This window comes from Genypterus blacodes, unplaced genomic scaffold (genome assembly GCF_046128005.1).
Source record: "Genypterus blacodes isolate CSIRO-AG114 ecotype Tasmania unplaced genomic scaffold, CSIRO-AGI_Gbla_v1 ptg000029l_1, whole genome shotgun sequence".
Lineage (NCBI taxonomy): Eukaryota > Metazoa > Chordata > Actinopteri > Ophidiiformes > Ophidiidae > Genypterus > Genypterus blacodes.
The window spans coordinates 1,737,588-1,752,124 of record NW_027466842.1 but is presented as its reverse complement, the minus strand read 5'-3'; the positions used below and the strand labels follow the sequence as shown (position 1 = coordinate 1,752,124).

Here is a 14,537-nt window from a genome sequence, read left to right as displayed (position 1 = left end):
ACGTTGATTTCATTTACGATTATTTACGACTATGACCTCAATAACACAACTGAACAGACCCCAAACCTGAACTCCGAACAATATGTATAATAATAATAATACTATAATATATATTAACCTAATGTGACCCTGTTTTTAGGCAGGCAGGAAGAGAAGCTGCCATGTCTGATCAGTTAAAAGACAGAAGGAAGGAGAGGAGGACCAGCAGGGCGATCTCAGAGGGAAGCCAGATAGTCCGAACTTTTGGAAAGATCAAGGAGTGAGTAGATTGTGACTCTTGTGGAATTAACTGGATATCTGCATTATTATCAAATGCAGATATCCAGTTTCAAATGTGTTCAAATGTGTTAAAATGTGTTAAAATATCTGGCACAATAATAGACAAGCACAGTAACTACTGAAGGTTATTGCTGCTTTTCTACATATTAAAAACACTATGACATACTTCTACCCATGACCCAAGCATTTTCAATAATAAAGTTGTAATACTTATTAATTAAGAAAAAAAGTCAAAAAGTTAAGGGAATATATCTGGACTTTTCTTCTCATAATATTACTACTTCATTGTCTTCATTCTAAAACTATTACTCATATATTATTCCATGTCTGTCAGCTCCATAAGTACTGTATCCTGCATGGATGATGCTGGACACCATGATGACAATACTCATCCAGGTGTGAAACTGGAGAACACCTACCAGCTGGGTGAGGTAACACACAGCTGCACGACAAACACACTGTGCAAGACAGCATCATGAAAAACACCCCGTCAACAACATTTCTACTTTTTGATTGATTATGTGTGTGTGCGTGTGTGTGTGTGTGTGTGTGTGTGTTTTGGAGCAGGACCACACAAGCGCTTCCCTGTTCTTGCCGTCACCAACATACTGAAGGATATGCTTACCAATTACCTCCAAGAAGAGACATATGAAGTAGAGTGGTCCCAACAAATGACAAAGACATTATGTGAGGTAAACTAAAGGGAACTACAAAGGAATGAAATGAAAGGCTGGAAGCTTTTTTAACTTTTGGAAGTGTGCCTGTCAGCCATGCAACTTCATGATTTCTGCCATATCTGCTCTGATTTGTTGTATCTTCCCCCTCAGGTAATAAAATCCCATGTGAAGGACTTAAAGATTCCCAGATATAAGGTTGTGGTCATGGTCCACATCGGTCACATCACAGGTCAGGGCCTGCGGAATAGCAGTCGCTGCCTGTGGGATGCATCGAATGACACCTGCGCCTCTTACTCCTTCAAGAATAGCTCTCTCTTCGGTGTGGCGACTGTCTATGCCACGTACTTTGAGTGAGTCACAAACATTACAGAGACACTAACAAGGACGCTAAAGCACAAGTAGTGCACGGATTGTGAGTGTTACAGTTTACTCTATCTGAAATTGCAATACACCGAATAAACAAGAAGTTCAAGCCAACAGTCATGGTGCCGCTTTATTTAATTTTTTACAGAGCAGAGGAAGAAACCTCATTACCCAGTTTTGTAAAGATTATATTCCATGCACATGAATGTCTGTGACAGCTTGATGATGATGATGATGATGACCCCCTAGCAGAGGATGGAGAGGTCACTCAATTTACAGCCCAGTTGGCAGCACACTGTAGTCAAGGCCTGGGTGAGGTCCTGGTGTTGGCGGTTCAGCTCAGGCGCCACATCTCTGCTCCTCACAAAGTTTAACCCCCTGCTGTCTGCTAAGATACATCAGCAGCATAAACAACATTTTGTCATTTGGTTTTGGAATGAGGAGTAACAAAGACAAATTTAAGTGAGCGTATACTGACTTCTTGGCAGCGTCTCCTCCTGTCCCATCAGTCTCTTCCACCTGGATCCTCCACAGGTGAACACTACAGCCCGTAGGAAAGCACGACCACACAGCCTCAGAGTGCGTGTGCTATCCTGTGTGTGAACCTGTGTTACACACGACATGCACAGCAGCGCCACTAGCAGTAGTGAGGATCTCATCGGGTCAAAGGTGTGAAGATAATGGAGATACGTTGCACTCGTGTTTTGTCGACACCGACAACACTGCCGACCTCTTATGTAGAGACACCCATGATGTCGCACAGCATCTCTTTCTCAGATAAACTTGTGACGCATATCGGATATGCGTGGGAATCTGGGCCATTGGGAGAATCACTGATTAACTCCATTTTCATAAAAGATGAAGAGAAGAATTGCTGTTCAATGTCAGAGAACTGAAGAGTTTATTGCCACGGATCTATTAAAGTGTTTCCTAATGGAGTACTGGTGATATCTGTCCCACAACAAATTGAGGCAATGGCTGTTTGCATAGCAACATAGTGGAGGTTTCCTGCCGTTATCGTGCAAATATATCAGTGATTCCCAGAACAGACATTTACGCACAAAACCTTGAAACACTGCCATAAACAACTCTGGGCACAGTAACGTCACATTAGGTTATTGTCTATGACATGCAGTGGCTGAATGGAGTCGGAAGTAACCAAGATGCTTTAATATGGTTGTTGTTAGAGCCAAGATGAACTAGATTTTAATGACAGGAGCAGAAGAATACGAAAAATGATGATAAGTATGACATCATTTTCTGTCATAACTTGGTTAGTTGGGAAGACATCACGGTGTTTGAAGGCATCACTACTGTTTGTTTAATTAGTTTTACGCTCTGACGCAACATGGAAGCAACAATTTATTAACCCAACAATTACATTTGTAATTTTGTGTTTTTTAATTTAACTTATAGAGGGAAGTTACTTACTCATTTTGCGTGCGCTTGTGTTATCTACATACACACCATCCTTGTAATAAATCCTTATTCCAGTCAGTTACACACATTTTAAATAGTTACTCGACAATTTTGAGAACTTGGAAATGTTCATTATGTCTTCTTAAAAAAGGCCATATGCAGTGGTTCATTCATCCTTTTTAAAATAAATGTGTGAGTAATTTAATTTAATGTAATTATTCAGCCTATAATATGTTACCTTTGTCCTTTATTTTGTATTGTGTTGAGGTTAGATGTAAGAGAATTGGATAACAAATGAAAAGTCTAATAAAACTACAGGAGGGGTGGGCGGAGCTCTACATCCGGGATCTTTGCTGACCCCCGACGTGACCCTGCAGGATTGCAAACATGGCGGAGGTAAGAAAGTGAAATAAATATTCGAGGAAATAATTTCTACCGCTACGTAGATAATTCAACGAGTGTTTGTATAGCTCGATTATTGAAGTATTAATATATGAAATAAAGAATATGATGTTAACGTTTCCGCATAATTGTCATATCACGACACAAGCATGTTTTGTAAACTTCGGATTTAGCTAACGTTAGCTGCGCTAGCCCGAGACGGAAGGTAGCTGCGCCGTTGGCGATTTGTTACTTTTCGTTTCTGAATATTCTCCTACGCTTACATAACGTTTAGCAGATACGCAGCGACTGTTTCGTGGCTTTATCTGTCTATTCCGTTGATTTTCGGTCATTATTTCCCGGCTGCTGTCAAGCTAAACTTGGGTCGCGTTAGCAGAATATTAGTAGAGAATTAGCTTGTAACTTGTATCGTCGCTAAACAAGTTGACTCGGTAAGGAGTCGCGTCGTGCGGTGAAACGGGCGGCAAACCCCCCGAGCTCGGTGTCTGTGCGGCGGGGAGAGAGAGAGCGCTCTGCCGGGCGGAGAGCAGCTCTTTGTTCGCGTTTACACTGCATCACTCAGCTCCAGGCCACAAGTTCGGGCGCGCTTTTTCCACAGGCTTTATGAAACAGAGCAAAACAGCAAAATTCAACCACAAAGCTGTTAAGTAGAGCGGAGAGGCGGGGACATGTTACACTGTGGCTGCTAAGACGATCTAAGCTTTGTAGCTCTTTATATTTTCCAATTTTCGACGTAACTTTTTTCATTACGACATTGTGTAACCCCCCTCATCATTTTAATAACATGTTTATGCTCCTTCAAACTGCAGCACACAATGTCTTACTCATTGTTCCGGAAATGGCGAACTGCAGGCTGATTGTTGCGACTAAAAGTTACAATTTAAGACATTTTTAATCGAGATAAAAACAAATGTTGCCCATGTTGATACTTATTTACAACAATATAACTTTTTGTCCGTGTGTACTTGGGGTGTGATTCCTAACACAGTGATACAGAATGAGGAAGAGGAGGTCATTGTTACTTACACTTCCTACTCGTATAGATTGTACAAAGTTAATCCGATAAGTTTTTTTAGTAAATCTAAGAAATTAGATACTAGTTCTCCCATACCGTGATGTTTATTTCATGGTTATTACAGGTAATGTTTTCTTCTAAGGTTATTCCATCAAATCGTTTTAACTGCTTGTTTAAAGGACCATTTTATTTTCTGTATTATTATTATTATGGCTGTGCTTAAAGTGCTAAAGTTCATTGTTATTTATTATTTAGTGGACTCATAAAGTATGTATTACCAAACAAACTCCATAAAGTAGGTATTACCAAACAAATTCCACAATTTCAAGTTCTATACTGCAGTGAATCCCTTTCATAATAAAACATCAAATGTGTTACCTCCCTCTGAAGCGTCACATTAATTGATAATTCATCTGTTTTTCTGTTTTCCAGCCCTCCTTCGGGAAGTCGAACCCAGGTACATAATATTTACTTTTACCTTCAGTCATCTGGCAGGCAGTTTGATCCAAATCACCGCACATATGATATTTGAATACAACGGAAGTAGTGCCAAGAAGCTCAGTTCTAAGTCAAACAACAGGTCACAGGTGCCAAGAGGCAGCGCCTGGAGGAGGGATAGATAGTTCTGTTTTATCAGGTATGAAGGTGTTCACAAAAGAGTTCAAGACAGAAATGGGCTTAGCGGATTTGATTCAGTCTGGTAACTCATTCCACCACCTCGGGACCACAAAGGAGAAATGTGTGGCTAGAGATTTAGGGCATTATTTGTGGTGGTGGTGGTGGCGGCATCAGGTGCTGTGCGTTAGCAGAGCAGAGTGAGCGCGAGGGAGTTCAGATAAGTGGGACGCTGCTTTGTAGGTGAGCATGAAGGACTTGAACTTGATGCAGACAGCGACTGGGAGCCAGTGGAGGGATATGTACAGCAGAGTGACGCGTGCTGTTTTGGGCTGGTTGAAGACCAGATGAGCTGCCGCATTCTGGATCAGTTGTAACAATTTGAATGCACATGCTGGTAGACCTGCCAATAAGGGTGAGGTATTGCACATCTGCATATATGTAAATAGAAATGTCGTTTACGTTTGTGTGGTTGACTCACTTGATGTGGTCCGTTCATAATTTCCATATGATCAAATGTATTTCATTTACATTTCCAGCCACACAGGCCTGTGACATTTGCAGTTATTTAAACAACAAACTACTTTTTCTGCAGGAGGTTCAGCAGGTGCCGTTGACCATGATTTCGACCCCTCAGCCGACATGCTTGTCCACGACTTCGACGATGAACGCACTTTGGAAGAAGAGGAAATGCTGGAGGCGTCGGACGATACCAATGTCAATGAGATTGAAGATCTTGCACGGGTGAGCTCCATCTATTAAGTCTTCCCCACCCCCCCTAAGTGTGGCGTCGGTGGCGTCGGCCCCAGTTGTCTTTCTTTTAATGGCTGAAGGCAGCATCGCTCTTCTGCCTTCATTAGGAGGGAGAGATGCCTATTCACGAGTTGTTGAGTCTGTATGGCTACGGGGGCAGTTCACCTGCAGATGAGGATGAAGAGGAAGAGGAAGAACCGGAAGAAGAAGAGGATGACGAGGAAGAAGAGGAGGACGATGACCTAGACAATGACGAAAGCAGTAGAAGCACTGGCGAGATAAAAAGAAATGAGGTACAGCCTAATGTTTCATGAGAGTGTTGAAGTGACTGAAACTGAAGATCTGACATTTGCTCGCTGATATTAGGTGAGGTTTATATACGTCTCAAATGACCACTGTGTGCATGCCTGCTTTCAGGGTGAAGGAGTTAAGATGTCAACAGGACCTTGTGATGAGGCCCAGACGAGCTGTGAGGGCCGCACGCGCTCAGTCAGGTCCCTCGGCACGGCTGAACTCATTCGCCCACAGAAACTCATGTACTTTGAAAGTAGGCGCAAACTTTTTAGTGTTTTTATTGGAACTGCGGCCGTGTCTGTGCTTAAGATGTTGAGTCAAAATCCTATTGCGTTTTCAGATAATAACGATGCAGAGGAGGAGTCCGATGAAGATGAGGACTATGTTCCATCTGAAGACTGGAAAAAGGTGGAATCACTTACACATGACATTTAACCTTTTGTATATTTTTGGTTTTGTCCTGAACAGATATCGGTTTCTTGTTTTAACGTTTTCACAGCATTTTGTTCATCATTTTTATTGTCATTATTTTAGCATTATAGTCATCATTCTTCACATCATGAAAATACTACTCTAACAATGGGAAGTGATGGTGGAAAGTAGGCCTCGTTTGCCCTCAGGTCTACATTGACACGGTCTGTGTTTGATCTCAACAGGAGATCATGGTGGGCTCCATGTATCAGGCAGAGACGCCTGTAGGCCTGTGTAAATATAAAGACAATGAAAGAGGTAAGGAAGCTGTTTATCTCACTATATTTGAGGAGACCCACCTTGTCATCGTCCATCTTTATGTCTAAATCTCATCACCTGTTCTCTTGCTGTAGTTTATGAAAACGATGACCAGCTTTTGTGGAACCCCGAGTTTCTGCCTGAAGGCAAAGTGGTGGAGTTCTTGACAGAAGCATCGAAGCGAACAGGAGAAGAGAAGGGAGTGGATGCAATCCCAGAGGGATCCCATATCAAAGACAATGAGCAGGTGAGAGCACAACTAGGGTTGCATGATTTGTTGGTGAAGATCTATAAGCTTTTTTTATTTTTTAATTTGACTCACCTGCAACTGTTTTACTACAACACACAGCTGCAACGTCCTCAGCGTTTCACACTGCATTCTGTCACGTAGTAATGGACACATTGCAATTCTGATATGATGTATATTAATTGTGCACCACTACTCAACCTCAAATCATCCAGGAATAGCCACATTCATACAAAATGTCGAATTCAAACCCATTTGCTTCTGTGTTTCTTCAGGCGTTGTATGAACTGGTGAAGTGTGACTTTGATACAGAAGAGGCTCTAAGAAGACTTAAGTTCAATGTAAAAGCAGCCAGAGGTAAGTGCAGGCAGCCTGCTGAGTTCATTCTGAAAAAGGTTTTGATGCAGCTGCCACATTAACACCCATCTTCTCTGTCACAGAGGAACTGTCTGTCTGGACTGAAGAAGAATGTAGAAATTTTGAGCAAGGACTAAAAGCTTATGGGAAAGACTTTCATTTAATACAGGCCAACAAGGTGAGTGCAACGTCACATTACTTTAACTCCTATTCTCCAATTCCATGTATTTATATGTTATTACCTGTGTAGATGTGTTTGCTGTTATGTGTCGATGTGTGTTCAGTTTTGGAATGCTGCTTTTGAACCATGTTGCATGTTGAGACAGATCAAACGTCAAAAGTTTTTGTATTGTAAAATATCTAAATCATGACTTATAGTATGTAAACAGTCCTAAACTGTAGTTTGATTTGTCTCTGTTTGAAGATGATGAACTGAGTGTGTCTCTACAGACAATGGTAATAATGGATATTTCATGTCTGCTGAATTAAACTTTTCAGGTGAGAACTAGGTCTGTAGGAGAATGTGTGGCCTTTTATTACATGTGGAAGAAGTCTGAGCGTTATGATTTCTTTGCACAGCAAACCAGACTTGGAAAAAGGAAATACAACCTTCACCCTGGTGTCACGTAAGTTTTTGTCACTAATGTCTCTCTTTGGTCACACACTGTATGTTAAACCAGTTGGAACTGTGAGTTTGTCCCTAACGGGCCGTGTTTTGTTGTGTGTCCCCAGAGACTACATGGACAGACTGCTGGATGAGACGGAGAGCGCCGCGTCCAGCAGGGCGGCGTCGCCTCCTCCCACCACCTCCAGCAGCAGTGCCAGCCACTCTGAGAGGGAAGACGGCAGCAGCCAGAACGGTGAGCTGACTAACACGCAGCACATACTGCACGTAGACTCGTATTAGATTTTCTGTAAAATAAAAGAAGCGGCCCTGAATTAACATATTGAAAAACTACACAGTTATCAAACTTCGAGCCATCATATCTGTTCACAAATGAGCATTCTGCCAACACAATGTAGTGAAACGTTTTCTGTGTTTCTGGCATGTGATTAAAAAGCCTCTTCTTTTCTAAATCCACTCACTATTCCCGTTTCTCTGACAGGTATTGCGCCGCATGTGTTGACCTCAGGAGATGGCTCCCAGTTATTAGTAGCAAATCAAACCAAACCTGAAATGGTTCAGTCCAATGGGCCGTCCCATCCGCCAGCAGACACTCCTGCTCCTCCCCCCGCCCCAGACAACAGCTCCAACGGCTGCGGCCAGCCCAGCGCCCCCAGCCACGACCGAAACGGCTCACTAGAGCCTCCGCTGGACTACAGAGATGCAGTGGTGGCATATGACCGGCCAGCCAAGAGGTGCAGGACGGAGGTGGAGCCACTGGTGCAAAGCGAAGTGGAACCTTCCAGAACACCGGAGAACTAAAGGCTCCGGATCCGAGCGATGTGGACTAATTAACACACACTGATGTGGGGTATGTTTGATGCTAGTACCTCGTCACTGGGCAGGGCTCGGGAGGACGCAGATGAAGACAAATCCCCCTTTGCTCCTGAGATCCAGATCTCAGTGATTCGCCATGAAGTCAGAGGTCACCGAAAATCCCACCACTTCTGGTCCTCCAGCACCCGAGGGCGGGTCAGAGGCTTGATTGTAAAGGAGCGCTCCATGCCTCATATAACTCCACCCCCCCTCCCCCTCAACCTCAACCCATCGATGTACTGATGGCCTGCAAAGCTCATCCCAAAGTGCCACAACTCCACAGAGACCATTGTTACTTACATGTCATCTTCTACCCGTCGTCTTTTATTCCCCTTTTTGGAGACTGATCTCATGACAGAGATCTCAAAAGTTTTGCCAAGAAAAAGCTTTTTTGTGGGGGGGTTGGGGGGTTCTATTTGTATTCAAAGAAAACAAATCATGTGTGGTATTTTTTTACTCAAGAGATATTTATATTTTGTAAGAAAAAAATGTTATGGGTATTTTCTGTCCAAGCCATTTGAACATTTGCGGGGGAGGGGGGGGAGGGGCATGCTGTAAACGCTCGTGTACTGAAATTGTCAAAAAAAAAAAAAAAAGAGGCAAGTTAAGCAAATGCTAAAGATAAGTAGGCTGGTGCAGTGGCGAGCTCACTTTAGTTGCACTTTGATTGTATGATTCTCATTTTTGTCGATCAGGAGGTGGAGACCAAACCCAGCAGCATCACATTTTCACTCCCATTAACCCCTGAGCCCGTCTCCGGCCGCTACCACAGCTCCATGTTTGATTCAAGTAAATAAGCCGACGGGGGTTTATCATCCCCGCGGTTTGTTTGTGTAAAGCAGCTGGCATCAGTGATGTCCTGTAATATAACTCCATCGTGTAGAATGCTGTATTTTTGGATTTTCATAGTCAGTGCTTTGCTCAACACTTTGGTTTTACTAGACAGAACGTTTGTGATTGATTTTTAATGTAAAGTTTGTATAGATTTCTTACCTTGAGCAGTTGGTACACTTTTTTATAACTGTCATCTCTATTTTCCGGTCTTCCCCGTATGCTTTTCGTTGCTCTGAGATGGACCTCCTAAACAAGTAGTCATTCCCTCTTCCTCTCCATCCGGCAGCACTTCCCATTCCTGTGCGACCTGCTCATTCTGAAACCATCGCTAAAGAGAAGCTCACGACCTTTGTGCATACAAATCCCCCGACAAGGTTTAATGTTTTAAAACTCTGCATATTCTAAGTGCTTAGGTTCAAGCGGCTTCACATGAAATGATTTCCTGCTGTTTTACAGACCGAGTTGATGTGGTCCCATGACCTGGAAGACCTTTTATCTTTTGGTACAGTAGCTGTTCAGTTTAATGCTTAAGTGTATTTTACTTTGTACTCCAGCTTTGAATTCATTCAAAACTTAAGGTAACAGTTTGTCTGGAATAATGTTGATTCATATAGTCGTTCTTTCCCTTGTTTTTCACAAATGATGTAAGTTTTTCTCCATAAGTGACAACATGAATAAAATTTAAGTGTATTCCAAGACTGGCTATGAATGGAATATGGTTGGTTATATTTAATAAGAACTAATCAATTGTATTGATATTCCAGCCAGTGTGTAGTCTTGGTTTCAGCAAAAAGAAACGTGTCACAATTTCATTACTTTTATGGACTTGTCTTATACAGAAAATGTCAATTATAAGTTTTAACAACCATTTATATTGAGATTAAATAAAGGATCAAATGAATGAAGTGCACACATTTGGACTTAAACATTAAATGACAGCAGTGACGTTTACACCGTGAGACAAGAGAGCATTAACTGCAGCGCAAACAGCTGATCAGACCATCAAACTCCAATACACACACAGAGAATACTGCACGAACACTTCTCTGTCTACTATACTGAACAAATATTTCTAGTTTGTGCAAACACAAAAACATCACTGCCACCACTATTGTTTGGAATTATCTGGAGATATAAATGAAATGACAAACCACATCAAGTGAGTCATAATTCACACTTCTATTTAAATATATACAGATGTGCAATAGCAATAGATGAAGGTCCCCTGGTGGCCAAAGTAACCAGACGAATATCACAAATCCAGAAGTGTAATGTAAGTCTGACAGATAAATGATTGCATAATGTGAAATAAGTACGGAATGCTACATTATGTCATTAGGAGTTGTTTATGGCAGTGTTTCAAGGTTTCCAGCACCTCTTTGTTATGACTCACTGCTGCTTGTTTATGTGCGTAAACGTCTGTTCTGGGAATCACTGATTTATTTGCACGATAGCGGCAGCAGACCTCCACTATGTTGCTATGCAGACAGCCATTGCCTCAATTTGTTGAGGGACAGATATCACCAGTACTCCATTAGGAAACACTTTGATAGATCCGCAGCAATAAACCCTTAAGTTCTCTCACATTGAACCGCAATTCTTCTCCAACTGTTATGAAAATGGAGTTAATCAGTGATTCTCCCAACGGCCCAGATTCCCACGCATATCCCAAATGGCTTTGGTTTGACATTTGCTGTTAAATGGCAAATGTTGATCACCAGAAATGATTCACGTCATGAGTTACATTCTCCAAATACATTCTCTCCTGTCATATAGGGCCAGTGCTGTCCCCTGATCCAGCACAAGAGGATGACGCCCTTGGATAATTAACAATGTGACCAGTAGAGGGCAGTGTGCACTCTTATCAGATGAAGGTCAGAGTAAATGTATTTATATTCTGGGTTTCAGCAAACAGAAACACTTCACAATTTGATTACTTTTATTGACTTTTGTAATTAGAAATTTCAATTATAACTATTTACAACCATTGATATTTACAATAAATACAGGATCAAATATAAAAAAGTATGCATTAGGACTGCATTATCCATACAAAAGCATATTCTTTAGTCAACTTTAAATGACAGCAGCAACTATTGTATGCTGACAAATCAAAGGAATGATATTAATGTATCATATCTACGAGTTGTCGGTTTGTATCACAGTGTTAAGGATCTAAAAACAGCTCCATAGTCACAGTGTGTAGCGTGTTCTCACTTTTTCATAGATACTCTGGAATGTATTGTTTGTAGAGGCTCAGTGTTGTGGTGGGACTCCACAGTTTACACCATTTCTGTTCAATCGGAGAGAAATGTCAGAAACCTGGACCGTACCAGTCAAACATACAAAGAGCAAAAGCTGATGGAAGATTTATGGTTTCTTACTTGACTGCTCCTCTGTGAAGGTAATATAGGAGTACACCAGGCTCCCAGCAATACTGTAGGGGAAAGGAAAGATAACTGCATTTACTATATTCCAATCCTGAATATATAAGCTCCTCCTCATAAATGTACGTTTCTTTCTTACCTTATGTTTAGACCGATAAAGTTGGTCCAGGTGAATATGTAGTCTCCGCCAAACACCATTCCAAGGTACGTCACGAGAATATTCTGTAACAACCACACACAGAGAGTCACGAAACAAGAATGTCTGCCAAGTTCAACCACCAACAGAGCACCGGCGAGCGCTTACTTTGATACAGCCCACGATGGAGGTGGTGAGGGCCGAGTTGTGCTGCGTGCACAGTACGATAGAGTACATCAAGATGAAGCTGTTAAACACAAATGGAATTAGACACCAGCAGCAGCAGTAACAGCACTGGGGGATGTCGTCTGTGTGCAAATGAATGAATGAGTTCTAAAGTGGTTTACCCCATTACACTGGAGAGCACAAACTGCACCACAAACAGCTGATCAGACCATCCATCAAACTCCAACGCCTACACAAACACACACACACACAGATAACAAAGCATTAACAACATCTCTTACTTAACTCGACTAACACTGCACCGCTCATGTAAATATGTGTCTCTAACCGTTTGCAGGTCTCCGGTGCAGTATGCAAATGCCAAAGTGGGGAAAATCATGATTAGAGCGTTGTAGTACAGAATCCCATATTTGCCCAGGTCCTATGGGAACAGCAGTTTGGAAAAATGGTATTAAAAAAGAGACAGAATAAGTTGATGAAGACTTAATCAAACAGCAGAGAAAGACTAATGAAGAAGACTTGCCCAGATGATGAATTTGGTTTCCTACCAGACTTACTGAAAGGATCTACACAATTCCCCTCCTTCCCTCTTTTGTCTTGTCTCTGCTCTCACCTTGGAATCAAGTTTCTGCTTCACAAAAGCCCCGCTGGCTGCTGTCAGGATGTTATTCAGCATTATGAACACGTACCCTTCAAGGTCAAAGGCCAAATCAGCACTAGAAAACACAGATGTTACAAGCACGGATTGATCTTTCATTTTCAAGCTCGCATGATGAACACTTGTAGATCCTGTGAGTGGGGCTCATCTCACCTCGCAGCAATAAAAGCACCGAAGATCATTGTGACCACTGTGAGCTTAATCGAGGCGGAGAAGGTCTTTCTGTGATGAAAACAAATGCGCGGTTACAAGCAACATCATTCATGTGCATGTTTAAGGGAATTCTGTTTGCATGACTGATGAGGAAAACTTACTTCAGCAAGAATCCTTCAAACACCATAGTAAGAAGAATGGAGAATCTCCTCAAAACTGTGAACATGGGGAGACTAGAACAGCAGAGGAAAGCATGTAAAGATGACGTCATATCTTTTTACAGATCTAATAAAGAGGCAATAATTCCATAACAAGCTCTAACTTGAGTCTCTGCGTCCCAAACAGTCCTGTTATTTGATTCCCCACATAGAGAAGAGGGAGTGGAAACATCTGGAAAGACAGCAAACACATATATTGATACAAAAACCTATTTCTGACTTTATATACAAATGTTTTCATCTATTTTTAACTAATTATACATCACCTTGTGTGGGATACTCGAATCCATGGGTGGAAATGAGATGATGCCCAACGCCTTTGCAGTCCTCAGAACTACAATAGTAGCCAGCATCTGTAAATATGTAAATATGTGAATGTGTGAGTGTTTGTGGATCAGGTCAAAGTGAAGTATGAGTGACAGAAGCTTACTTGGCCAAGTCCAACACATGCTGATGACGGAAATCTGCAACACACGCGCGCACACACAGCAGTTAGAACGGGTAATTCGACTTAATTAAGCTTTCAAGGAGTGTGGTGTTGTCGTGAATGAACGTGGTGTTGACCAACTGCGAGTACTTGAACCTTGTACTTTGTACCTGTAGCTGGTGAGGACACTTTTGTTGAGAACAACGATCAGAAACGAGCTGATACCGTAAAATCCTGCAGCCAACAGTTTCATGAACACATCAGATGTGTCGCTGGCTGTCCTCTTCTTTGCATCGCCGATGTTAAATACTCCGCCACCGGGTAAACTTCTGTCACTGAGCCCTCCTGCACGGTTACGGACCGCTGCCATGACTTACGTAATCAAGACAAAGGCGGTAGGGGCGTGGCTAAGGTCCTGTCACGTGGGACAACAGGAACAGGAGGACTCGATCTCGTGAAAGGTTATATTGTGATAAGAAAGCCCAGCCTGACTTCCCTTTTTTATACTCCAACACCAACGCGTCTTGAGTCTAATATTGAGATGTTCACAACCAATGACACCGAAAAATCATCTTGTAAACACGCCAAACAACGTAAACTAGCTTGAAATTGAATCTGTCATCCAAAGCGGAAATAGGTGCAAGTGAATCTTCTTGCTTTAACTAAATTCCTTTGTGTTTATCGACTGGCCTTCCTAAGACTTTCTGTACTGTTATTCTATAATATCCTCTAAAATATTAACAATATAATATATGAATTGTGGGGAGTCTGACAGGGGTAAAGAAATAACTTCAGCACGAGTTATTTTAGTCTAATTACTATTAGATTAAATATTTGAAATATTTTCTGGACTATACATTTTACAACGATACAAACAGATGAGTTTTGAGTGAGTTTTTTTGTCAACA

At 41.8% G+C, this 14,537-nt stretch overlaps 3 protein-coding genes across 4 annotated transcripts; 2 read left to right on the top strand and 1 right to left on the bottom strand.

The window, feature by feature from the left end:
* The first annotated feature begins 161 nt into the window (after positions 1-161).
* On the top strand, positions 162-1,310 carry LOC142994378 (dynein light chain Tctex-type 5-A-like). Its single transcript, XM_076145179.1, has 4 exons — positions 162-259; positions 614-705; positions 847-971; positions 1,107-1,310. Exons 1-4 carry the CDS (start codon positions 162-164, stop codon positions 1,308-1,310), a joined length of 519 nt encoding a protein of 172 aa, XP_076001294.1.
* A 1,776-nt stretch (positions 1,311-3,086) lies between these two features.
* Positions 3,087-10,154, top strand: mier1b (mesoderm induction early response 1b, transcriptional regulator). 2 transcript variants are annotated; one of them, XM_076144815.1, is made up of 13 exons: positions 3,087-3,134; positions 4,588-4,612; positions 5,366-5,514; positions 5,631-5,816; positions 5,941-6,070; positions 6,158-6,225; positions 6,474-6,546; positions 6,642-6,793; positions 7,069-7,150; positions 7,234-7,328; positions 7,730-7,776; positions 7,883-8,010; positions 8,257-10,154. In XM_076144815.1, the coding sequence occupies exons 1-13, from the start codon at positions 3,126-3,128 to the stop codon at positions 8,574-8,576; spliced, it is 1,464 nt and encodes a 487-aa protein (XP_076000930.1). In that variant the 5' UTR covers positions 3,087-3,125; the 3' UTR covers positions 8,577-10,154. The 2 variants fall into 2 exon arrangements, with proteins under 2 accessions (XP_076000930.1, XP_076000929.1); XM_076144814.1 differs by having other exon boundaries at positions 7,649-7,776.
* Positions 10,155-11,385: 1,231 nt separating this feature from the next.
* Positions 11,386-14,020, bottom strand: LOC142994019 (nucleotide sugar transporter SLC35D2-like). Its single transcript, XM_076144673.1, has 13 exons — positions 13,800-14,020; positions 13,633-13,666; positions 13,469-13,555; positions 13,307-13,374; positions 13,146-13,217; positions 12,985-13,053; positions 12,787-12,889; positions 12,502-12,594; positions 12,335-12,402; positions 12,156-12,234; positions 11,991-12,073; positions 11,849-11,901; positions 11,386-11,757 (listed from the first exon to the last, which is right to left on the bottom strand). Exons 1-13 carry the CDS (start codon positions 13,997-13,999, stop codon positions 11,747-11,749), a joined length of 1,020 nt encoding a protein of 339 aa, XP_076000788.1. The 5' UTR covers positions 14,000-14,020; the 3' UTR covers positions 11,386-11,746.
* Positions 14,021-14,537: the final 517 nt, after the last annotated feature.

Bases quoted from the DNA above. Each gene is read 5' to 3' on its own strand.
- LOC142994378 (XM_076145179.1), top strand. From the start codon at position 162: ATGTCTGATCAGTTAAAAGACAGAAGGAAGGAGAGGAGGACCAGCAGG. The intron at 260-613 runs GTGAGTAGATTG...CATGTCTGTCAG, and splicing joins ACTTTTGGAAAGATCAAGGA to CTCCATAAGTACTGTATCCT. The intron at 972-1,106 runs GTAAACTAAAGG...CTTCCCCCTCAG, and splicing joins TGACAAAGACATTATGTGAG to GTAATAAAATCCCATGTGAA.
- mier1b (XM_076144814.1), top strand. The intron at 6,071-6,157 runs GTAGGCGCAAAC...TTGCGTTTTCAG, and splicing joins GAAACTCATGTACTTTGAAA to ATAATAACGATGCAGAGGAG. The intron at 7,329-7,648 runs GTGAGTGCAACG...TAAACTTTTCAG, and splicing joins ATTTAATACAGGCCAACAAG to GTGAGAACTAGGTCTGTAGG.
- LOC142994019 (XM_076144673.1), bottom strand. From the start codon at position 13,999: ATGGCAGCGGTCCGTAACCGTGCAGGAGGGCTCAGTGACAGAAGTTTA. The intron at 13,556-13,632 runs GTAAGCTTCTGT...ACATATTTACAG, and splicing joins CATGTGTTGGACTTGGCCAA to ATGCTGGCTACTATTGTAGT. The intron at 13,218-13,306 runs GTTAGAGCTTGT...CTGCTGTTCTAG, and splicing joins TTTGGGACGCAGAGACTCAA to TCTCCCCATGTTCACAGTTT.